At 35.8% G+C, this 25971-nt stretch overlaps 1 protein-coding gene across 3 annotated transcripts in view; it reads left to right on the forward strand.

Annotated features, from left to right (window-relative positions):
* Positions 1–25971, forward strand: part of abhd2a (abhydrolase domain containing 2, acylglycerol lipase a) — a 52346-nt gene that overhangs the window by 7073 nt on the left and 19302 nt on the right. Inside the window, exons 2-6 of one of the 3 annotated variants that reach the window (XM_087259009.1) lie at positions 3211–3452; positions 7887–7953; positions 12014–12103; positions 15644–15859; positions 24710–24885. In XM_087259009.1, coding sequence (XP_087115135.1) covers positions 15651–15859; positions 24710–24885 — 385 coding nt within the window. In that variant the 5' untranslated portion in view covers positions 3211–3452; positions 7887–7953; positions 12014–12103; positions 15644–15650. 3 annotated transcript variants of the gene reach the window in all.

Genomic DNA, 25971 nt, shown 5'->3' on the forward strand with positions numbered 1-25971 from the left:
TAGGAGTTTGCGTCTTTAATAAACGACGGCAGTTTTGCGTTCACTGAACAGTAAGAATGAATAAATCCATATGAAACAGTCCCTTAAAGTCTCGCTTTCAGTTTCGGGCTTTGGCGCGTTTTGCACTCACACACAAGCGTACCGCGACAAAGCCCAAGTGAACCGCGTTCCGGCACACCTCTTCCAACCGGGCCAGGGCCAGCCAAGTGAACCGTGCTTGAGCCCGATTCAGCGCACTCACACTTCTCAAATGATCCGGGAAACGGGCCTGAGCTTAGTGATCGGCACTCTGCTGCTAGTCGCTTAGATTAATTAAACATTTTAGCTAGGTTATATTAGCACCAGTTGCCCAATTGCTATTCAATTATTACTATATATGTATACATACATATATATATATATATATATATATATATATATATATATATATATATATATTAGGGCTGCTTGATTATGGCAAAAATCATAATCACGATTATTTTGGTCATAATTGTAATCACAATTATTCAAAACGATTATCAGTTGAAGTCAAAATGATTCGCCCTTCTGTGAATTTTTAATTTTTTAGTATATAAATATTTCCCAAATGATGTTTAACAAAGGAATTTTTCACAGTATTTCATATAATATTTTTTCTTCTGGAGAAAGGCTTATTTGTTTTATTTTGCCTAAAAGCAGGTTTAAATAATTTAAAATCTGTTTCAATAGCTCAATATTATTAGCCCATTTAAGTTGTATGTACTGCATGTCTTTGGACTGTGGAGGAAACCAGAGCACCCGGAGGAAAACCACGCGAAGGCAGGGACAACATACAAACTCCACACAGAAACGCCAACTGAGCCGAGGTTCGAACCAGCGACCTTCTTGCTGTGAGGCGACAGCACTACCTACTGCGCCACTGCCTCGCCCTTATATATATATATATATATAGATAGATAGATAGATATAAATATCGAAATGTATATGTTTGATTGTCTGCAGCAGAAACTACTGTTATACAATGACTTGACTATTTACCCTAATTAAGCTTTTGAATGTCACTTTAAGCTAAATACTAGTATCTTGAAAAATATCTAGTAAAATATAATGTGCTGTCAACAGCAAATATAAAATAAATCAGTTATTAGAAATGAGTTATTAAATCTGTTATGTTTAAACTGTAATTCTGTAATTCTTCAATGTAAGAAAAAAACTCACAAAAATCCTTCAGTCAAGAGCAGTGAGGGATTTTGTCCTTTTGTTGTTTGATTACTAATAAAAACAGGTGGCAGCAGGGATATTGCGCGCTGTCTCTTTAAGAATAGTGCGGCTCTGATATGGTTTCTCTTTCACGTGTCTTTTGATTCTCAACTCGTTTGTTTATTACACAACTGAGGGTTAATAAGAATAATCACTAAACACCGCGCTCTGACAAATGTGCATGTATCTGACCGTTAAAGCGCTCTCATTAAGATGGTGTTAGATGTGTGTGTGCTCTGCTTATCTCCGAGCCTGTCCGAGGCTAAGCGCGAAGCGACGCACACACACCAGCATGTGCTCTTTCGCGCTTTTAAAAATATGAAAGATTCGAACGTACATCAATGAATGATGCGCATCCCATGCTGCAAACGTTACATTACAGCACATGCTTTCAGTCATTTTTACGTGGAACTGAGCTTTGCAGAGCAACAAATGTGTCCAACTGAAAAGGAGGCGGTATATGATGGAATAATTGTTGATCTTGATTAATTGTTTTTCATAATCGTTAGGAGCAAAATTGAAATCTAAACCGGATTTTCGATTAATTGCACAGCCCTAATATATATATATATATATATATATATATATATATATATATATATATATATATATATACACACACACACACACACATAGTTGTTTAAATAATTCCTAAAATATGTTTAACAGAGCAAAGATATTTTCACAGTATGTCTGATATAATTTTTTCTTCTGTAGAAAGTCTTATTTGTATAATTTCAGCTAGAATAAAAGCAGTTTTAAATTTTTAAACACCATTTTAAGGTCAAAATGACTAATTGTTGAAATAAATTTCTCTGTTAAACAGAAATTGTGGAATAAACAGGGGGGTTAATAATTCAGGGGCGCTAATAATTCGGACTTTAACTGTATTTATTCATTAATTTATTTTCTTGTCGGCTTAGTCCCTTTATTAATCTGGGGTCGCCACAGCGGAATGAACCGCCAACTTATCCAGCAAGTTTTTTACGCAGCGGATGCCCTTCCAGCTGCAACCCATCTCTGGTAAACATCCACACACACACTCATACACTACGGACAATTTAGCCTACCAAATTCACCTGTACCGCATGTCTTTGGACTGTGGGGGAAACCGGAGCAACCGGAGGAAACCCATGCGAACGCAGGGAGAACATGCAAACTCCACACAGAAACACCAACTGAGCCGAGGCTCAAACCAGCAACCCAGCGACCTTCTTGCTGTGTGGCGGCAGCACTACCTACTGCGCCACTGCTTCGCCCCCTGTGTGTGTATATATATATATATATATATAGCCCCCTGTTTATTTTTTCCCAATTTCTGTTGAACAGAGAGATTTTTTTCAACACATTTCTAAACAATAGTTTTAATAACTCATCTCTAATAACTGATTTATTTTATCTTTGCCATGATGACAGTAAATAATATTTGACTAGATGTTTTTCAGGACACTTCTATACACCTTAAAGTGACATTTAAAGGCTTAACTATATAGGTTAATTAGGTTAACTAGGCAGGTTAGGGTAACTAGGCAATTAATTGTATAATGATGGTTTGTTCTGTAGACAAATATACTGTAGAAAAATATATAGCTTAAAGGGGCTAATAATATTGACCTAATTATTATTTTTTTAATTAAAAAACTGTTTACCGTTAGTTATCGTGCTGTTGTCCTTTTGGTCGTGTGACACTAGCGGGGTGTAGTGGCTGTTTACCAAATAGCAACAGAGTGTCGCCTCTTGGTGATTCTTAAAGTCGTTGCAAGAATCTATTTTCCCCCTAATTTTTCTTTGGGTTTATTGAAATTGACAACAGTTGCAGAAGAGACCCCAGGACGTCACTTTTTCTTCGTAACACAGTAATTAAATATACTGTGCATTTTTTTGTGTACTTGTGGCCATCCTACTTGTTACGAAACAAATGGAAAAGAAACACTGTATCTTCAAATTGTGTTTTTCATTTGTGTTTTTCAGGTGCTGTAATATCCATGTGATATGCTAAGAGGAAACAGAACACTGGAAGGACACGATATGTGGTGCAATGGGGTTTTTTCAGTCAAAAGAAGGCCAAGCACACAGTAGTCTTCGCCAAATGACCTGAATTGCCATTACGAAGATAAACCTGTACAAAACCCCTCCCCCACAGCTTTGAAGACTGACAATAATCTGAGTGGAAGGCGGGGCCATTCTGAATGTTGCAGTTTGTTCATAGAAATGTGAGTAAACTTCGTTTATCTGTAGTCTTTGATAAATATTGCAAGATCAAATATAACTTCATGCCATTTCAACACTGTCTGTGATTTATCAAGGGATAGTTCACCCATAAATGGAAATTCTGTCATCATTTATTCACCCTACATTCTGTTAAACACAAAAGAAGATATTTTGAAGAATGTTGGAAACCTGTAACCATTGACTTACATAGTAGAAAAAACAAATACTATGAAAGTCAATGGTTACAGGTTTGCATCGTTAAACATTCTATATTTGTCTGATTTTTAAGTCCTTTAAACTGATATCTGATATATCAATCGCATAAAGTAGCCTAAAATCGGATCTTGTTGACTCTTTTCTTAAGTAGGTTCTAGGATTTCATGTATTAGATTTCAAAACATCGGTCAGTCACCATGAACAGTTATATATTAATTAATTAATTAATTAATTTATTTATTTATTAATTTATTTATTCACTTATTTATGTTTATTTGTTTATTAAAAATGTATTTATTTACTTGTTTATTTATTTATTATTTATTTATTTACCTCTATTTACTTATTTTATTTATTTATTTTTATTTTTTATTTAGATGATTGTTTATTTACTTGATTATTTATTTATTTACTTATTTATTTATTAATTTTATTTATTTGTTACTTTTTAAATGTATTCATTTACTTGTTTATTCATTATTTATTTATTTATTTGGTTGTTTATTTACTTGTATACTTATTTATTTATTTGTTTGTTGACTTGTTTATTTATGTGTTTATTTACTTTATTTATTTATTTTTTTACTTGTTTATTTTTTAGTTTTGTTATTTTAATTTAAATTTATTTCATATATTTACTTGTTTATTTACTTATTTATAATTTATTTTATTTATTTTTGTTTTTATTGTTTTTATTTCAATTAATTACTTTTTATATTTTAATTATTTTTAGCTGTAGTTTTTGTTTAGATTTTATCATGATATTGAGCAATTTATTGGTTGTGACTTGTAGTCATTGATCTGTTATGTTAAATTAAAGAATTAAATGGGTTAAAGATGAGTCTTAACATATTAGTTTCTATTTGACTTTTAGTTGTATAAAATATAATATATTTTTAATAATTAATATGCATTGACCTTTTCTTTAGTTTAACCCCCCCCCCCACTTTTTATGTTTATGTGAATTATGGTCTATATATGATTTACAATTTATTTTTCGAGTATGTCCTGCCCTCTAGTGGTGCTTACAGGAGATGTTCCCACTAAATCTTTATTTTTTTCCTACTTTAAAAGCAATCAACAACCTTTTAGACTGTTTAGTCTGATCTTTTTAAAGAGATCAAACTTAAATTGATTCATTCATTGATTAATCACTTTATTCATCAGGGGTCAGCGTATCCCCTTCTAGCTGCAACCCAGTACTGGGAAACATCCATACACACTCATTCACACTCGTACACTATGGCCGATTTAGATCATTCAATTCACCTATACTGCATGTGTTTGGACTGTGGGGGAAACTGGAGCACACGGATGAAATCCAAGTCATCACGAGGAGAACATGCTAACTCCACACAGAAATGCCAACTGGCCCAGCCTGAACTCGAATCAGCAACCTTCTTGCTGTGAAGCAGACAGTGCTAATCACCGAGCCATAATGCACATCTATAAACATTTTATGTTATTTCACAAGGTGGAGCTATAGTTTGTGGCTAATAACAACAAATAGCATCAAAGGCGTGGAATTCATGCTGCGTTTTCAGCTGTTGTTCTAAGCAAGATAAATATAGATCTCGCTCTGAAACAACAGCACAAATCACCAGTCGAGAACACTAATGAACACATTAGCATAAAGTTACTTTGGAAAACTGATGTTTGTGGTCCAGAAGATAATAACAACATTGTTGATTGTCACCCAAGAGATATTCTCTCTCTGGCACTGGATGAGTGCAGATGTTGGGGAAGAACATTCAGCTAAACTGCTGGAACTGTCATTATAATCAGTATAATTATGAACATTTTCTAGACTGTCTGGACAAAAACAGATGTAAGTACATGTTACTAAAGATCTAAGAACATTTATTCCAAATTTTAAATGATGATACTGTATATACACTCACCGGCCACTTTGTTAGGTACACCTGTACAACTGCTTGTTAATGCAAATATCTAGTCAGCCAATTACATGGCAAAAGCTCAATGCATTTAGGCATGTAGACATGGTCAGAACGATCTGCTGCAGTTCAAAATGAGCATCAGAATGGAAAACAAAGTTGATTTAAGTAACTTTGAATGTGGCATGGTTGTTGATGCCAGACGGGCTGGTCTGAGAATTTCAGGAAACTGTTGATCTATCGGGATTTTCATGCACAACCATCTCTAGGGTGTACAGAGAATGGTCTGAAAAAGATAAAATATCCAGTGAGTGGCAATTCTGTGGATGCTAATGCCTTGTTGATGGCAGAGGTCAGAGGAGAATGGCCAGAATGGTTCCAGTTGATAGAAAGGCAGCAGTAACTCAAATAACCACTTGTTACAACAGAGGTCTGCAGAAGAGCATCTCTAAACACACAACACGTCCAACCTTGAGGCAGATGGGCTACAGCAGCAGAAGACCACACCGGGTGCCACTTCTCTCAGCTAAGAACAGGAAACTGAGGCTACTATTCACACAGGCTCACCAAAATTGGACAAGAGAAGATTGGAAAAACTAATCTGATGAGTGTCAATTTCAGCTACGACATTCGGATGTTAGCGTCAGAATTTGGTGTCAACAACATGAAAGCATGGATCCATCCTCCCTTGTATCAACAGTTCAGGCTGGTGGTGGTGGTGTAATGGTGTGGGGGATATTTTTTGGCACACTTTGGGCCCATTAGTACCAAAGTAGCATCGTGTCAACGCCACAGCCTACCTGAGTATTGTTGCTGACCATGTCCATCCCTTATTGACCACAGTGTACCCATCTTCTGATGGCTACTTTCAGCAGGATAACGCACCATGTCATAAAGCGTGAATCATCTCAGACTGGTTTCTTGAACATATCAATAAGTTCACTGTACTCAAATGGCCTCCACAGTCACCAGATCCTCAATTCAATAGAGCACTTTTGGGATGTGGTGAAATAAGAGATTCGCATCATGGATGTGGAACCTACAAATCTGCAGCAACTGCTATCAAGTCAATATGGACCAAAATCTCAGAGGAATATTTCCAGTACCTTGTTGAATCTATCCCACAGAGGATTAATGCAGTTCTGAAGGCAAAAAGGGGCTCTAGCGGTACTAGTAAGCTGTACCTAATAAAGTGGCCGGTGAGTGTATATTGTAGTATATTTAAAAAAATATTATTTGGTTGGAATATAAAAGGTTTCGTTCATTGTGATTAGCTTATTCAATTTTTTCTGAAGTTAAAACATTGACATTGTGCTGTCTAAAATGAATATAAATATTAGAAAACTTTTGGGCTGCACAGTGACGCAGTGGGTAGCACGTTCGCCTCACCGATAAAAGGCTCATGCTTCGGCTAGGTAAGTTGGCGATTTCTGTGTAGAGTTTGAATGTTCTCCCGGTGTTCCTGTGGGCTTCCTCCAGGTGCTCCGGTTTCCCCCACAAGTCCAAAAACATGTGGTACAGGTGAATTGGGTAGGCTAAATTGTTCGTAGTTTATGAATGTGAATGAGTGTGTGTGGATGTTTCCCAGTGATGGGTTGCAGCTAGAAGGGCATCCGCTGTGTAAAACATATGCTTGATAAGTTGGTGGTTCATTCCACTGTGGCGACCCCAAATTAATAAAGGGACTAAGCTGAAAAGAAATTGAATGAATGAATGAATGACAACTTTTATTTTATGCACAAGCAATAAAATACTCTTTAAATAAACACAATTTTTATTTTATTTAAAATAAGAAACAAAATAAAATAAAAATAGCTCAAACACATAATTATAAATTGCAAATCTTGAAAAAACAGAGAGTTGTCAGGTGGTCCAATATATAAATATATAAAAAAAAATCCATGGCTGAATAAACTCAAATGAAATGAATATAATAAGCTACATTTAGGAGTTAAGTGTGTATTTTTATTTCAAGATAACGAAAACACTGTAATTCCACTATAGCTAATGTGCACTTGATAGTGCTAATAGGTATTTATCTATTCGTCGTGTTTATTTATTTAAATTGAGAGGCGCACAACAACAGACACGTGAATCGCCGCTGCTGAAATGTGCACTTGCCATGTTATAAAAGGGAGGCAGTGCTTCGTGACGTGTCTGCTCTGTTTAGCCAATAGGGAGCATTATATGTAAATGTGCGCGTCTGAAGCAGGAAGTGCGATAGCGCCTCTCTTTCTGTCTGTAGATGAGACGAAGAGGGATGAATATGCTAGAAAGGGGAAAGCGGATAATACAACGCTAAATAAACACACTGTGTCATTACAGAAGAGCACACATCTTCATTTGACCAACACCGGGAAAGGGAGCAGCTTGTGATCGACTGGGAAACGAGGTATGCTGCGTTCATGCGTACTGAATCTTTGCGTTTTTTTCTACTGGTGTGTGTGTGTAAGTGTGTGTGTGTGTGTGTGTTTATGGGTGTCGTCTCGTTTTCCTCTATACACTGTTCATTTTAGCTATAATCTCTTGTTTTTACTGTACGTCATTATTTATCATAACAACCAAGTGTGTTTTCCCCACTATTAGCTATGTGTCAAGTAGACGCTTGTGTATTTGTCGTGTAAGCGTGACATTTTCCATCATACTGACAATAGTGTATATGATGGGCAGATTGTTTTTGTTTTTCCCTGTTGACATCGGCAATGCCACTTGTTTTCTCATAGACCCACACATCCTCACTGTATATATACATATAATAAGCATATATATATATATATATATATATATATATATATATATATATATATATATATATATATATATATATGGATATATATATATGGATATATATATATATATATATATATATATATATATGGATATATATATATATATATATATATATATATATATATATATATATATATATATATATATATATATATATATATATATATATATATATATATATATATATATATATATGGATATATATATATATATATATATATATATATATATATATATATATATATATATATATATATATATACATATATATATATATATATATATATATATATATATATATATTAGGGATGTGCGGAGCAGCCGGTATTTGTATTTGTATTTGTATTTGTTGAGGGGGGAAAAGTATTTGTATTTGTATTTGTATTCGAGTAAAATTCAAAATGACGCAAAAATTTATTTTTTTTCTATTACACTTCTAATTTACGTTATAGTGAAAGTATTGTTTAATTATACCCATTATATAAATTATAGATATGCAATATTGGTTGTTGTTTTTGAACATGTGATAAGAAATGTCATTGAAAAGAAAATAACATAGAAGCCATTATCTCATCTATGGTTAAACCAACAACTAATAAAATACCATTGTGAATATTATGAACCCCACCACCACCGTTCTTGTTGAAGGACACTGAAAAGACAGAATAAAAACAAAAAATACTTCAAAAAACTGTTCTTTTTCTGAAAGAACTTCTTTCCAATGCACAGAATTCCAAAAACTAAAATTAACTAAATAAATCTAAATAAACCCCTGCCTGGGAGATTTGGCAGAACAAAAGTATTCTATATAATACTAAAAGATACAGCCCTGCTATTGTCATCTGCCTGCCACAAAACAGACACAAAGTTTTTTTTTTTTTACTTTTTTATGTTTGAAACTGACTTGCTGGGGCAGAATGTGGCTGTGTTGATGGTTTGGTGCTTGTGGAGGATTTAGCAGAACATAGCTGTGCTGATTGAGGGGATTGATGCTTGTGGGGGGTTCACAGACAGTATCAGGAGAGGATGCTTTTAGTGCATGTGATAATACATTACATAGAAGGTTGCGCGGTGGCACAGTGAGTAGCACTGTCGCCTCACAGCAAGAAGGTTGCTGGTTCGAGCCTCGACTGGGTTCTCCCCATGTTGGCGTGGGTTTCCTCCGGGTGCTCCGGTTTCCCCCACAGTCCAAACACATGCAATACAGTTGAATTGGGTAAGCTAAATTTTCCCTATTGTATGTGTGTGAAAGAGAGTGTATGGATGTTTCCCAGTGCTGGGTAGCAGCTGGAAGGGCAGCCACTGTGTAAAACATATGCTGGATAAATTGGTGGTTCATTCCACCGTGGCAACCCCAGATTGAAAAAGGGACTAAGCCGAAAAGAAAATGAATGATTATGCATAGAAGATGTTGACAGATGTTTAATATCTCTGCCTCTGCTGATTTCACTTTTGCACATATTATACAGTATCAGTTTGTTTTATCTGCAGCACCACTGACTGTAAAATGCTTCCACACAGAACCTCAAGTTTTATTTTTTTTTACTGGTGGAGGACCAAGAAATGGCTCAGCAGCAGTCTCACTCTTTTTCATGGTGCCCAAATGTATTTGAGGAGTTTCAAGTTAATAAAAAGTGACGGGAAGCTATGCTAAGGTTAACTAGCCTATAGCATATATCTTGCTGTCTGCAAAAGACAGTTATTTAGACGTACCATATAACTCCCATAAGTGCATACTATTCGACACAACTGCACAAGCATCGTTTTAACCTTTATAAACGAACGTTAACGTTACTCTGTCAACAGTCTATTGTCTAAATTACCGCGCTAACAGAGCTAACGTTGGGTAAACAGAGCACCCGATTGCAAACTTTAAAAATGCAGCGTAATGGAAAATCCCGAACAAACTCCGCTACAAGTTTATAAACTGCATCTGGAACCCAATTAAGGTACAAAAATCTATTTAACAAAAATAGTGATGCAGTGTAGTATTTTTTTCGCTCAGCCGAGCCTTCTCTGTCTGCTGTTGTGGAGAAGCGCCAGAGACCTTTTACCTCCGCCCCGCCCTCCGACTGAGCGTCTGTCTCTCTCTCTCTCTCTCTCTCGCTCGCTCTCTCTCTCTCTCTCTCTCTCTCTCTCTCTCTCTCTCTCTCTCTCGCTCTCTCTCTCACTCATGCACTGTGGTCTCAGGAGGAAACGCTGCTTTTTGATATAGTGTTTTTCTTGCTCCCGAATACAAATAATTTTTCAAGTATTTGTTCGAAATAAGTATTCGTAAAAACATGCTATTCGTGCCTTTCCGAATACCGTATTCGGGTTCGGCTCCACCCTTAATATATATATATATATATATATATATATATATATATATATATATATATATATATATATATATATATATATATATATATATATATATATATATATATATATATATGTGTGTGTGTGTATATATATGTGTATGTATGTGTGTGTGTGTTTGTAAATTATATTTTAGCATAAATATAAATATCTTGTTTCTTTTGTAGTTTGACATCAGCAGCTTCTTGGATGCATGATATGTTTTTAGTCGAATTTGTGGTTTTGTATGAATGTATACAAAAAGTGGATGTTTTTTACATATGCATAAATAAAGGTTTTAAAATTATATTTTAGTTCACAAGCAGTTTTTTTTTTTTTTTTGCTTTTTATAATTTGGGATGGATGATATGTTTTTCGTTTAATTTGTGGCTTTGTGTGAATATATGCAAAACTTTTTTTAAAAAGTAAATGTTTTTTTCTAATATAAATGTTTTAAAATTTTATTTCAATTCACAAACATTTTTTTTTTCTCGTTTCTTTTTTAAATTTGATATCAGCAACTGCTGGGATACAAGAAAGTTTTTTTTTTTTTGTTTCAAATTAAATGTTTTTAAATTATATTTCAGTTTACAACTTTTATTTCTCATTTTCTTTTTAATAAATTGATATCAGCAGCTGCTGGGATGCATGATCTGTTTTAGTCTAATTTTTGGTTTTGTGTGAATATATGCAATACTAAATAAATGTTTTTTTCTAATATAAATAAATGTTATGAAATTATATTTCAATTTATAAAGATTTTCTTCTTTATATAAATTAAATTCAGCAGCTGCTGGGATGACTCATATGTTTTTAGTTGAATTTGTGGTTTTGTGTAAATATTTGCCAAACTTTTTTGTTTTATTTTTTTTAAGTAAAAAAACTTTAATTGTGTGAATGTATGCAAAAAAAATAAATAAATAAAAAAATAAATTATATATATATATATATATATATATATATATATATATATATATATATATATATATATATATATATATGTGTGTGTGTGTGTGTGTATATATATGTGTGTATATATATGTATATATATTATTTTTTTTTAAATTTTTATTTTTATACTTTTTTATAATTTTTTTTACAAATTGATATAATATACTACCTTCAATTTACAAATATTTTTACTTAACACATAATGACATAAGACTGTCACTTGTCTGTGAATTATCTCTTTATTATGCAGGCACCTGGCTGTTAAGTAATAACACTGGGCTTGGTACTTGACACTGAGAGTCCATGTAATCAATCTTATCCGCTCTTATCGTTTCTAATGCACGTCACTCTTCTTTCATTTCCTTGCTTAGAGAACTGACCAGATCACTGTGAGCCATAAAATCCTCCGTCTTCATCAGGAAATACAGGATCACATTCAAGAAACTCATCTAACCTACAATGTAAGTGACTCCATCAGGTTTTTTTTTTTTTTTTTTTTTAGCCGCTGTTTGTGTTTGTTTATTGTGCCTACACAGTTTAGCCCTATTCAAACGGGACTGGTTTTCCAAACTATTCTTCCTAGGCGACATATGAGCAATTGTTGCTTCATTGATGTGACATTTTCAGTAAAATCTTAAAACATAAACTCACTGAGAACGTATATGTTAACATTATATTAAAACGCCTGTTTATATTTTCCAAAACTACTAAACACAGTTATGGGATCAGAAAAAGATCAATCTGTAAACATGTTTTGTATTTTAGATGAGGAAAATAAACATGCGTTATGGATTTGACCAACAAGTCTGTGAGTTTATGGTGTACAACATACTTTGTAGAAATTCAGTGATTTAAACTGCACAACGTCAAATAAATAATGCTTGTCTAAAGGATAAAGCCTGTTTCACACCCCAAGTGTGAGCAGCGCGTGTTTTCTTAGGCTTCCATGTTAACATATTGGAGCTTTCATACCGCATGCAGAAGCTCATGCTCAATTAAAGTGACAAGCATTGGCAATGACCAAAAACACATTGAATGACAGTAAAAATGAGTCATTTAACCCAATAAATGCATCGATAAAATCCACTGATTTTTACATATTCATTAAAATGAACTTTAACGATTAAAAACAGCAATGAATATTTATTCACGCCCGAACTACAAAACCAAATTTAAAACAATTTAATATTAGTTTTGCTTAGTAAATTGCACACTAGCTGACTATGAATGACTAATCAAATGCAGTGACAAAGAAAAAAAAAATTACTTGAGGCTGAATTTAAGTTGAATGAACTTAAGTAATTTCATTCATAAATTTTTTTCGGCTTAGTCTCTTTGTTAATTTGGGGTCGCCACAGTGTAAAGAACCGCCAACTTATCCAGGATATGTTTAACTCAGCAGATGCCCTTCCAGCTGCAACCCATCACTGGGAACCATCCATCCATTGCTGTGAGGCGATTGTGCTACCCACTGCGCCACTGTGCAGCATTCGGTCATTTCAAATCAAATGATTTGACACAAAACAAAGTAAATTTGATTGCATTGTCACGCTCCCTAATTTAAATACGTATTGTGATCCAAAGACAGCATAACATAAACAATGGTCAAAGTGCTCCAACTAAATTATTTATTAACACAACATAACCAAACGGGTGACCTTAAAGGGCCATGAAACCCCCTCGTTTCAGCAGGGTGTTTTCACACCTCTACTTTGGAAAAAGTCAGAAAAGTGGGCGTGTCCAGCTTTGTTTAGGGGGGAGTGTCGGAGGAAGAAAAGTAGGATGGTGTGGGAGTGTCTATTTGGGCGCGCTGACTTTCAGAGTCAAAACACACACACACACACACAGAGAGAGAGGGGACAAAGTGACTGTGTTTACATGGACATCTGTAGTCGAATTATTTGCCAAATTATTAAATGGTGGACTTTAACTGTCTTTCATTCATGGAACTTATTCATGTCCCTCGCGACAAACGAGATATTTGATTCGAGGAACTGCTCTAAGCGTGTATTTTTCATGCAATGTTTGATACCGCACGGCGAATGAGAGAAAAAAAAACTCAGCATTTCCCGGAAACTTAGATGCACTCGGCAGGTAGCGTCAGAAAGCCGCGTGTGTTATTCCCGTCACTAAATGCGGTGAAAATCCTACACAAGGTTAAAGTTTGGTTGTAATGCTAACATTTTTACACTTGGTGCAATAGTTAACTTAGTTCGATACGAAAAAACTAAATAAACAAAGAGCACTGGTCGCTTGCTCACCAAATCTGTAGAGACAGGACAATCACCAGCAACTAGAGCCACGTCTTTATTAAGAGGAGACTAAAGCGAATCTGGATCTCATCGTTTGCAGATGAGAACAGCTCTCAGATAAACAATGTTTCTCCTTAGACACGTAAGTTATTGTTGTCGAGCGTCGTGTACACTGTAAATCCACATGTGACTCCAGCTGAGCTCTCACAGAGAGAAAATGAAAACAAAACTTTACTGCAGCAAACTATAAAAGCAACACTTCACGCTTGTTTTGCCAACACAACGTGGCGTCTCTGTGGTGTAAACACGGTGACAGTAATGAATATTAATGAAGTTGCACAATAGAGCGCGTTTGAACCAAGCCTTACTCATGCATTAATGCATCACACTGTAAGGCGTAATAAGACTCACTCTGGCACAGACGCCCAGTCTGCACGCTGGAATACAACGCTATTATGTCATGGCCGTGACGCAGCTTCAAAAATTCGTTTCAAACAGAAAGTACGAATTTGCTTGAAATAACGCAAAAACAACCAATTTACACTTTTTAGTGAAATATAGGTGTCCTAATAGTGTTTTTAGCAGTGTGGGACCCATATACGACTGTCAACAGCTCAAAAAATGTGTTGGTGTTTCGTGACCCTTTAAACCTGGATGAACTGATCTGAGATCGCTGCATGTGTTGTGAAGGACAGATCGATCGATACTCAAAATCACGATCAGCATTGCGACGATTGGCTGGCGGCACAGCATCGTAATGACATCATCTGATTAATATTCAATTATCCATGTGAGCAAAATACATCAAATTAGCAGTAAACGGTTTGTTGAATTTGACACGCAATAACTTTCCACTTTTGTTGTAAGCTGCAGGCTTTACACTTTCATTGGTCAAGAGTTTTCATCATGTTTTTCAATGCATATCAGCGTATTTAGTTCTACATTTAGAGAAGATTTTCTTCGTTATAGTAGCCTATAGGCCTACTCAAGTTTTTTTAATCGGGGTAAGGAATAACTGCATGAATTAATTCTGCATTAAAAAAGCATTTTGATATCGGTAAAGGTGTCTGCAACTTTTGCAAGCAACAAATCACCGGCATAGTGGTCAAAACACGTGCATGAGTGCATAAATTATTATCCTTTTTTCTTAACTTGAATATTGTGCATGTACACGTTATTTCGGAGTGCAGATTGCATAAGTTTTATTTTTTTAAATATATATATATATATATATATATATATATATATATATATATATATATATATATATATATATATATATATATATTCACTATTTTCCCAAGTGTATATAACTACTGTAAGAAAATATTAGCATTTGGTACAAACTTTCAGTATTATCTTTGCTTGAAATGACCTGATCTAATCCGGTTTATATGAAATGAACCTGCTCCCAAGTAGGTTTGAGCTACCAGAACTGTTGCTATGACAACAAGTCTCGGATGAGTTTTGAAGAACTAAATGATCCTGGATCGTGTCAAATCGTCAAAATCCAAATCCAGCTAACTGAGTAATCCACGTACGAGGAACGAACCCCAGGTTAACTAATTATTATAAGTTGATAGTAATTAAATACGTTAAAATAACAGACACGTATGTAGTCATGACTTTTAAATCTTTTTTATATTTATTTATTTTTTGTGCAGCGTTTAAATCTTCTGTAGGCTTAATTGTATTGCAGTTTTCTCACACATTTGCATCAGTCATTTATTTGTTGTTGTTTATTTTTAGCACAAATATGAACACTCACGAATCTGAGGTTTACACGGTGGCACCGGAGATGCCGGCGATGTTTGATGGCATGAAGTTGGCAGCGGTGGCCACAGTTCTCTACGTCATCGTCCGCTGTCTAAACTTGAAAAGTCCTACAGCTCCACCGGACCTCACTTTCCAGGATACAACACTCAACCACTTCCTGCTAAAGTCGTGTCCTATCCTGACCAAAGAGTGAGTATGACACTTCAGATTATCATTTCACTGCTGTTACGCTGTCTACTGAGTAAACCACAACTCAGAATAGATTACAGGCCGCTACTCAAGCTGCTTTTAGCACAGGGTTGCAAAAGACTAATGCAGAGCGCCTTCAATCACATGCATAAACAGAGTGGAAGTCAGAATTATTAGCCCTCCTAAGTTATTAGCCCCCTTTTATGTTTCTTACCCTATTTTCTGTTTAACGAAATGATTTTTTCAACACATTTCTAAACACAATAGTTTTAATAACGGATTTCTTTTTTTTTTTGCCATGATGACAGCACATAATATTCTACTAGATGTCTTTCAAGATGCTAGTCTTAAGCTTATAGTGACATTTAAAGGCTTAACTAGGTTAATTAGGTCAGGTTAGGGTAATTAGGCAAGTCGTTGTATAATGATGGTTTGTTTTGTAGACCATTCAAAACTGTGAAAAATTGCTTGCTCTGTAAAAATCCTTTGGGAAATATTTGCAAAAGGTAAAAAATTCAAAGGAGGGCTAATAATTTTGACTTTAACTGTACACCACCGTCTAAAACTGTATGGTCAGGAAGATGTATCTATATATATATATATATATATATATATATATATATATATATATATATATATATATATTTGCCCTTCAATAACATTTATGCTTTTTTCAGCAAGGATGCATGAAATTGATATATACAGTTCTGGCGTATATAAGATTACAAAAGATGTTCATTTTAAAGGGCACCTATGATGAAAATAATCTTTTGTAAACTGTTTGGACAGGACTGTGTGTAGATATAGTGTGTCCACAGTCATATTGTAGTAATGTAAAGACAATAAGTCTCTTTTTATAAATTTCCCCTTCCACAAAATTGATTGACAGCCGTGTATTAACATATCTCCGTAGTAACGCGTACAATCATATCAACAAGACAGGACGTGTGAAGGTTTAAAAGATCTGTTCAGCATTGTGTGATCATCAATCATCATCAAACGTGTTCAAGAATAAGTTTCACAAGTTTAAAACCATTTTTAAAACAGTGCATGTCCATAATGAATTACAGTGATTTTACCGTCTTTACTTTATCACCACAGCCGCATGTCAGTACAATTATAAAAGAAGACGCTTCAATCCCTGTTTGTGGACATTAAATCAGGTTTATTTTGTACATTAACATATAGAAAATCCATACAGCAGTGCATATTAACCTGTATTATGCCACATTTGCATGCAAAAACAGTGCACATTTAAATGTGTGTGAACTTGATAACGACATTGTGTGACTCGTCATTGCATCATCAAGGCTTAAATTAACTCTACAAATACATCAAATAATTATTAGGAGAGTTCTTATTGTAGTATTTCTCACAAACTTTAGATCTGTTTCCTTCATGTCTGTCACTGTGTTGCTTATCCGATGCAACAGGAGACAAAGACACACTCTGACAGACACGTGGGAATGGTGGATGGGGAGAACTATCTCATTTACATTAAAGGCACAGGCCGAAAAAACAGCTACAGTGTTCAGAGCAGAAAACCCTAATGTTCTAAAAGGTATAATAAATAATCTAATGGGTGTTTTGAGCTGAAACTTTACAGACACACATTTTGGAGACTCAAAAGACTCATCTTAAAACTTTGCCCTTTGTGCCCTTTAATAGAGGGCTTCATTTTCTTTTACTGTTCTTTTACTGAAAATGATTCATGGAGATTTTTCAGGAGGTGGACACAATTTTAAGTCAAAGCCATGGTTGTTTTAAGGATAACATGATAACATTTTTGTTATTTTTCTCCAATTTATTAAAATTTTTAACAAGTTTCTTTTTTATTAAAGTTTGAAAAACATTACAAGGTTTATCTTGGAGATGTAAATGTACACACAGCTTTAGAATCACCTTTAAATGCAATTTAGACACTTTTAAATGAAGTTTGAGGCTGTCAGAAATCACACTTTCCGGAAGTGTCATTACCACAACACAAACGTACACAACTGCTTTCAGACACAAAGTTTAAGACTGTAAATAGGATCTCTCATTAAGATTGATTTATTTGTTAATATAACTTTACAATATGTGCACAATGTGCTATAAACAGCATGTTTTATTCAGTCACATCTGAAATTGTTTAGAGTTTACAAACTTGCAAAATCTTGTGTTTTTTCATGTTTAAATTGCTTCACAAATAATTGTGCAAACAGTGAGGTGTTGCTTCAGAAATCTATTGAAAGCTCTGACAGCATATGGTTATTGCACTGTTTACTTTTGAGGCCAAAACAAAGCATGCCTTTCCATTGACATCAGCCGAAATATTTGTGTTACTGTTTAGTCTGTAACACGCTACACTGGGTGGTTTATCAAGCTATTGTCAATGCTTTATTGGTGTTTCTCATGATGGTTATCATGACTGCATGATATTGGAAAAAAATTATTTTGCAAATTTAGTTTTTCTGTGATATACATTTACTGACCACTTTATTAGGTACATTTGTCGTACTGCTTGTTAACGCAAATTTCTAATCAGCCTATCACATGGCAGCAACTCCATGCATGTCGACATGGTCAAGATGATCTGCTGCAGTTGAAACCGAGCATCAGAAAGGGGAAGAAAAAGGATTTAAGTGATTTTGAACGTGGCATGGTTGTTGGTGCCAGACAAGCTGGTCTGAGTATTTCAGAAACTGCTGATCTGACTGTGATTTCACGCACAACCATCTCTAGGGTTTACAGAGAATGCTCTGAAAACCATAACATTTTCAGTAAGCAGCAGTTCTATGGACACAAATGCCTTGTTGATACCAGACAAGAATGGCCAGACTGGTTTGAGCCGATATAAAAGCAACAGTAACTCAAATAACCAGTGGTAAGGTCAGAATTTGGCGTCAACAACATGAAAGCATAAATCCATCCTGTCCTTGTATCAACGGTTCAAGCTGGTGGTGGTGGTGTAATGGTGTGGGGGATATTTTCTTGGCACACTTTGGACCCATTAGTACCAGTTGAGCATCGTGTTAATGCCACAGCCTACCTAAGTATTGTTGCTGTCCTTGTCCATCCCCTTATAACCACAGTGAGTTCACTGTACTCAAATGGCCTCCACAGTCACCAGAACTTAATCTAATTGAGCACCTTTGGAATGTGGTGGAAAGGGAGATTTGCATCATGGATGTGCAGCCGACAAATCTGCAGCACCTGTGTGATGCTATCATGTTAATATGGACCAAAATCTGAGGAATACTTCCAGTACCTTGTTGAATCTGTGCCATGAAGGATTAAGGCACAGTTTTGAAGGCAAAAGGGGTTCACCTCGGTGCTTGTAAGGTGTACCTAATAAAGTGGCCGGTGAATGTAAATTGCAACATGAATATAAAGTCACAAGATCATTCTATTTGGAAAGAATACATAATTTTACACTGATTTGGGATGTTTTTGCAGGGAAGTGCATCTAAATAAAACATACAAAAATGATTCCCAAATATACAAAATAAAACAAAGCAATTAAAGCACAGATGAAAACAAAAAGAAAACAGAAGAAAAAAAAGCTAATTTCACCTAAAAAAACAGCTTTTTTTTTTTGTTTTTTTGGAGGAGTACAGAAATTCAATTATCACATGTAAAGTGACACCATATACTAGTTTTCATTGTATAAATACTAATACTCAAGTAATCTATGTTGAAGAGGCAGACTTAAGCATTTCTTTTGTGCCCAAATGATTTAAAATCGCTTAAAACACTATTAAATTACAGTTCAACTTTGCAATGACTCAACATATCATGTGTTCTGAACTTTGGCTAATTATAATCCCATTGCAGATGCTATGATGTGACTATTGCAGATCTATACATTGCTCAGCCCTAATGGTGATCCTTCACTTTGTTGTTGTAAGATGTTGTTGTTGATTGTAAAATGCGAATCATGTTTTCTGGATGTCTTTTCCCACACTTTGACCTCAGGAGTTGTGATGTGCATCGCATATAACTGTTTGGCCGTGCGGGTGGGTGTTTCTTTTGTAATCCAAAGTGACTCCAGGCTGGTTATGTAATCATTATTTTCCAGTACAGCTACTAAACTAAGGGCCGAGAGATCGATCGATAAAAACACAGCCCTATTGTCCGCCCCTATCCCCATCTCTCCACTGTGGTACAATTCACTATTTTCCCCCCATGTTTGTTTGCATAGAAGATTGTGGAGCGAAACGCCTTTTAAGAAAACAACCACCGTAGAGCATACGCAGTTAGTGGATCTGAGAGTTTATTTTGTCAAGCACTGGTGCATTGTGGGACATTATTAGGCGTGTCCTGCCGCCGCATGCTTTTCTTGCGGATTTATTTTTAATCTTTTATGCTTGCGGATGACTGCGGCTCAGTCAACATAGAGAGACAAGAATAAAGACATACAGGGAACAAAACAAGCCTTCCAGTCTGTTCGGTTGTTAATAGTTGCACTAAAGTCTTGTTTGTCAACATTCCTGAGATGAACCCAAGTTTTTTTAAAGCATTTGTGTTGCTTAATTTATCTAACGACTATCCTCAAATGGCATGTTATTTATGGTTTAGCTGTAGCTTTGTTTGCTGCTGATCCTCTTGTAGACTTATATGACCGTGTCATGAACAGATTAGACACTCCTTACATCTCATAACTGATATTTAAAGCAGGATCAGATAGAACGGAGTCTGGTTGAGGGCTGTATATGGTGAGAGAGTGTTATGTAATACTTCAGGAGGTGTGGATAGATTGCAGTGACAGCGTGAAGGGAGATGTGGAAGGTGTATAGTGGACTTTGCTTACTGGTGTTTTTAGGCTCGTTTTGTGGAAATGAATGATAGCTGATTGGTTTGATGCCAAACATCAAAGCAAAAACGGGATGAAGTGATGTATTAGCATTATAAAATGCTATGGAACGTCTTTGATGTTTAAGCTAGGGGTGTTCAAACAAAGACTTCTATTCATATGTATGCGAATGCGTCAGACTGGAAACGTAGGGTCATGCATCAAGTTTCGCAGGTTGCTGCGGTGCAAAGTTCAAGCTTGGTGAACTCTGACCTGCGAAATTGCATCACTAGACTCTGTGAGACCAATCGAGGATCAAAACATGACCTCTCTGGACAGAAATTTAAAACATGGCGCAATCGCTCGCCTTTTTTAATGTCTAATAAACTTGTCTAATCCCGCCCCTTTTCGCAGCGCCGCACGACAGAATAACGCATGCTCAAACTCTAGTGTGACCGCATTGTGTTTGATTAGGGTCTGAGCTGAGCTCTGAACGAGCTGAACGTTGGGATACCCCGTTCTAAGCTCTCGAAGCAACTAAGTTCCAAGTTAACAAAACAATGAAATGTAACGAATCAAATATTAGTGCTGGACAAAACTGGAAAAAAAAGTGACGGGATTGTTGTTGAATATTGAGATAACTATATTTGTTATGATATAACATTTCAAAAAATAATGTTTTTGTTATTCAATGATCTTAACCATTGGATTAAAAGACGTTTTCTTTCTTTTTCAAAATCTGGTTTGATTTTTTTGTTTTTGCTTTTGATAAAAACGTTATTTTGATTGAATTATTACAATCCATGACTTAATATTTGTTCAATAAATGACAGACTAAGGGAAATGTCCCTCTGTATAAGCTCAGAATTGTGCAAAATAAAGTCAGACCTGCAAGATTTAAAGTTGGTCTTTGCTAGATATAGGCCCAGTTTCACAAACAGGGCTTAGATTAAGCCAGGACTAGGCCTTAGTTAAATTAGGCTATTTAAGCCACATTTATAAAAATGGCCTCAAAAAAAATATACTACTGGTGTGTACCTGGTGATAAAATATGACACTGACATATTTTAAGACCTCTCACCGCAAGTTATTTTGAGTTCATACAGCTCAAACATGCAATTTAATCTTGACTAGCCTTAAACCTTGTTTGTGAAACCGGGGGATAAAGTCTTTGTGAGACTTAAAGTTAGAATATGAGATTTAAAATCACAATTGTAATGTTTACAGTCAGACTTTGCTAGATTTAAAGTCGGAATGTGCCACATTTAAATCCAAACTTTGCTAGACTTAAATTCAGACTTTCCTAGATTGAATGTCATTATCTGCGAGTACCACTTGCAAGATTTAAATCCACTTAATGAGCTCATTTCACCTAAAAAAATTTTGCTTTATACTTGCTTTATATGGTTTATTTCTGTGAGACTGTCAGACTGAATAACTTCAGTGAAGGATCAGTGGGCGATTGTTTAAAGGCTAATTAGCCGGCGGGACTGTTACATAACATGGGTTGGCACACCTGTGTGATGTGGCACGATATCAGCGGTAATGTGACCTATTCCACTGCCCGCTGTTAGTATACAGACCCAGAAACAAACAGAAACTCTATGAAAAATGAGTGCATCAGCCCATATTTCTACAATCATCAGCAGAAAAATATGGGCTAACTGTAATGTTTATTTTGATGAAACTTAAACCTAGAAACTTGACAATTGCCTTAAAGGACGTTTTCTTTCTTTTTCACAAAATCTGGTTAGATTTTTGTTTGTTTGTTTTTTTGCTTTTTGATAAAAGCTTTATTTTGATGAAAGACTGAATTATTACAATACATGGTTTAATATTTGATCAGTAAATGACAGACTGAGAGAAATGTCCCTCTGTATAAGCTCAGAATTGTGCAAAATGAGGTCAGACCTACAAGGTTTGAAGTTGGTCTTTGCAACCATTTAAAGTTTGATTTTACAACATTTAAACTCTGAATTTGCAACATTTAATGTTGGAATTTGCTACCTTTTTAAAGTCGGATTTTGCGGCCATTTAAAGTCTGCCTTTGCGACTATTTAAAGTCGTCCTTTGTAAGACTTTAAATCTTGCAAAGGCCGACTCTAAAATCGAGAAGTGTCTGGCTGCAGAGTTGCACTTGCACGTTTAGGCTTGCATGCTCAGGCCTCCTATGCAAGTGACGTCATTTACAATCGTCACCTGCACCTGTCACGTCACTTGAAATCAACATTAACCAAAAGTAAGTTTCCAGTTTGTTTGCTTTGACAGTGAGGACGTTGTCAAATAATTCTAAGTACTCAAGTTGTACATCATGACAGAACCCCCACCCCCCGAAAAGCAGTTTGTATATTCATCATATGATTATAATGCTTTAATGTTAATTTACCAAAGCAGGCTACTATTAACATTTATACCAGCAAAGCTTATTATTTATTTATATGAACTATCAGGTCTAAATAGATACACAAAGTATTCTTCCACAGTTATGAATACAAAACACCAGGCAAATTTGAGTTTTAGTTTTTATTTTGAACATTTGAAGGAGTTTTAGTATTACAACTAACGGATACACATTATGTACTTACAGCAATGAATCTAGAAAGACTTGGGAAACTATTCTGTATTCAGCACGTCCCAGGACGATTGCAAACAAGAATGTAGATGTTAATGCAAGTGACGTCGCCGGAGAGTGCAGGGCTCAATTGCATAAAGCCCTTGACCAAAATATCTTATAATTTAATAAGTCAACTAATATATACGTGTTAAGTTAGCACGTCTGTGCAGAAGTGCATCCATATGAAATCACAGTTTCAGTGCAGCTTCAAAAGTCTCTACATGATCCCAGCAATGTTTTATAGGTCCTCCACACATAATGTCGAGACCGACTCGATAAGGCAACGTCTCGACTTGCTAAAATGGAAAGATAATGGCACAGATAATGTGTAACAATACTGCAAAGCTGTAAGGAAAGCATTTGTGGTTTGTTACGATCTGTCTACGTAACTATAGTAACTGTGGCGCCCGTCGTGTATGTTGCCAGAAACTACAGTGAAAGGCTTCAAAAAAAGGCACTTTCGTAAGGGTGACATAAGAAGTTTGTTGCAACAATCTTAATGAAATCTGTTACCTAAGATTTTCCAGTCTCAGGGACACCCTTAAGTTACTTAAGGACTTTCATGCAAGCGGCCACAGGTGGCGATTGTTAATGACGTCACTTGCAGAGGAAGCGCGGTTGCCTAAGCGTGCAAGTCCGAGAGTGCAAGCCTGAAGGTGCAAATCTGCAGCCAGATTCTATTGCTAAAATCTTGCAAATTAAATTTCAAATTAAAGGTCGACCTTTGCAACCAATTCTAGAGTCGGCCTTTTGCGACCAATTCTAGAGTCGGCCTTTTGCGACCAATTCTAGAGTCGGCCTTTTGCGACCAATTCTAGAGTCGGCCTTTTGCGACCAATTCTAGAGTCGGCCTTTTGCGACCAATTCTAGAGTCGGCCTTTTGCGACCAATTCTAGAGTCGGCCTTTAGCGACCAGTTCTAGAGTCGGCCTTTTGCGACCAGTTCTAGAGTCGGCCTTTAGCGACCAGTTCTAGAGTCGGCCTTTAGCGACCAGTTCTAGAGTCGGCCTTTAGCGACCAGTTCTAGAGTCGGCCTTTAGCGACCAGTTCTAGAGTCGGCCTTTAGCGACCAGTTCTAGAGTCGGCCTTTAGCGACCAGTTCTAGAGTCGGCCTTTAGCGACCAGTTCTAGAGTCGGCCTTTAGCGACCAGTTCTAGAGTCGGCCTTTAGCGACCAGTTCTAGAGTCGGCCTTTAGCGACCAGTTCTAGAGTCGGCCTTTAGCGACCAGTTCTAGAGTCGGCCTTTAGCGACCAGTTCTAGAGTCGGCCTTTAGCGACCAGTTCTAGAGTCGGCCTTTAGCGACCAATTCTAGAGTCGGCCTTTTTTTCAGTCTGGAATTGCAGAATGTGAACATGAAATGTTGAATTCTGAATGTTGAAGACGGATTTGAATTTAAAATTTGGTTAAAAATCAAATCCTCATGTATCACTATGTAAAATAAAGTCTGTTTTTTGTATTCTAGGTACATTCCTCCTCTGCTATGGGGTAAAAGTGGTCATCTGCAAACAGCCCTCTACGGAAAGTTGGGTCGGGTCAGTTCACCGCACCCGTTCGGCCTGCGCAAATATCTGCCCATGCAGGACGGAGCCACTGCAACTTTTGACCTCTTCGAACCCTTGGCGGATCATCAGTCCGGAGGTCAGTGATGCGTAGTTGAGTGCATTCAGTCTGAGCTGGACGGTAATACTGCACTCCTGTGTGGAAACCTGAGCAATGATGGCTCAAGGAGGAACTGTCAGTGAAATGACATTTAAATAGTTTGCTTGCTCACCATTCTGTTGAAGAACAGATATTAAATAAAGCAGTTCTCATGTGGAAAAATATTTGCATGCAATTTTGGAATTTTTGCATTCTGACCTTATGAGCTAAACGGGATATTTAGTGATTTATTTATTTTTTAGAAATTTGTTTCATTTGCAGTTATAGACATATAAACAATTTGTGATAAAGTACCAATTGATTGCACAAAATGAAGACAGGTTTGTTTTTAAGAAAGTATACTTTGCATATTGTGCAATATCAACAAAAGTATGAATGCATCATTAAATCATTGATTCAGTAGATTTGTTCAAAAGCAGATTCATTAAGGAGCAAAACTCATTTCTGCTCTAAAACACTTAGATATTAAAGTTTTACTCCGGCTTTTCTGGAGCTATTTCTGATGGCGAAACAAAAAATGTGTAATATTGTCTCTAAAACGGGCAGTTCATTCCACTGTGGCGACCCCGAATCAATAGAGGGACTAAGCCGAAAAGAAAATAAATGAATGAATGTCTCTAAAATGTTTAGAGCAGGGGTCATCAATCTCGATCCTGGATGGCCAGTGTCCCTGCAGGGTTTAGCTCAAACTTGCCTCAACACAGCTGCCTGGATGTTTTAAAGTATACATAGTAAGACCCTAATTAGCTTGTTTAGGTGTGTTTGATTAGGGTTGGAGCTAATATCTGCAGGACACCAGCCCTCCAGGAACAAGTTTGGCGACCACTGGTTTAGAGTTTTAAATATATTTATCTTTTTGTTTATATTTTATTCATTTAAAAATGCTATTCATATTATTATTTTTTAATATAATTTTCATGATTTTTATACACTTATGCTAATAGGCAATAGGTTTACCTAAAGTACATATTATATATTGTGCTTTATTTACAAAAATATCAAAGCACAAAAAAAAGCACATTAAAGGACGATCGAAACTCATTGGTTCTATTGTCAATATTTTGG

The sequence above is a fragment of the Danio rerio genome, chromosome 7, assembly GCF_052040795.2.
Source record: "Danio rerio strain M-AB ecotype USA chromosome 7, GRCz13ab, whole genome shotgun sequence".
Classification (NCBI taxonomy): domain Eukaryota; kingdom Metazoa; phylum Chordata; class Actinopteri; order Cypriniformes; family Danionidae; genus Danio; species Danio rerio.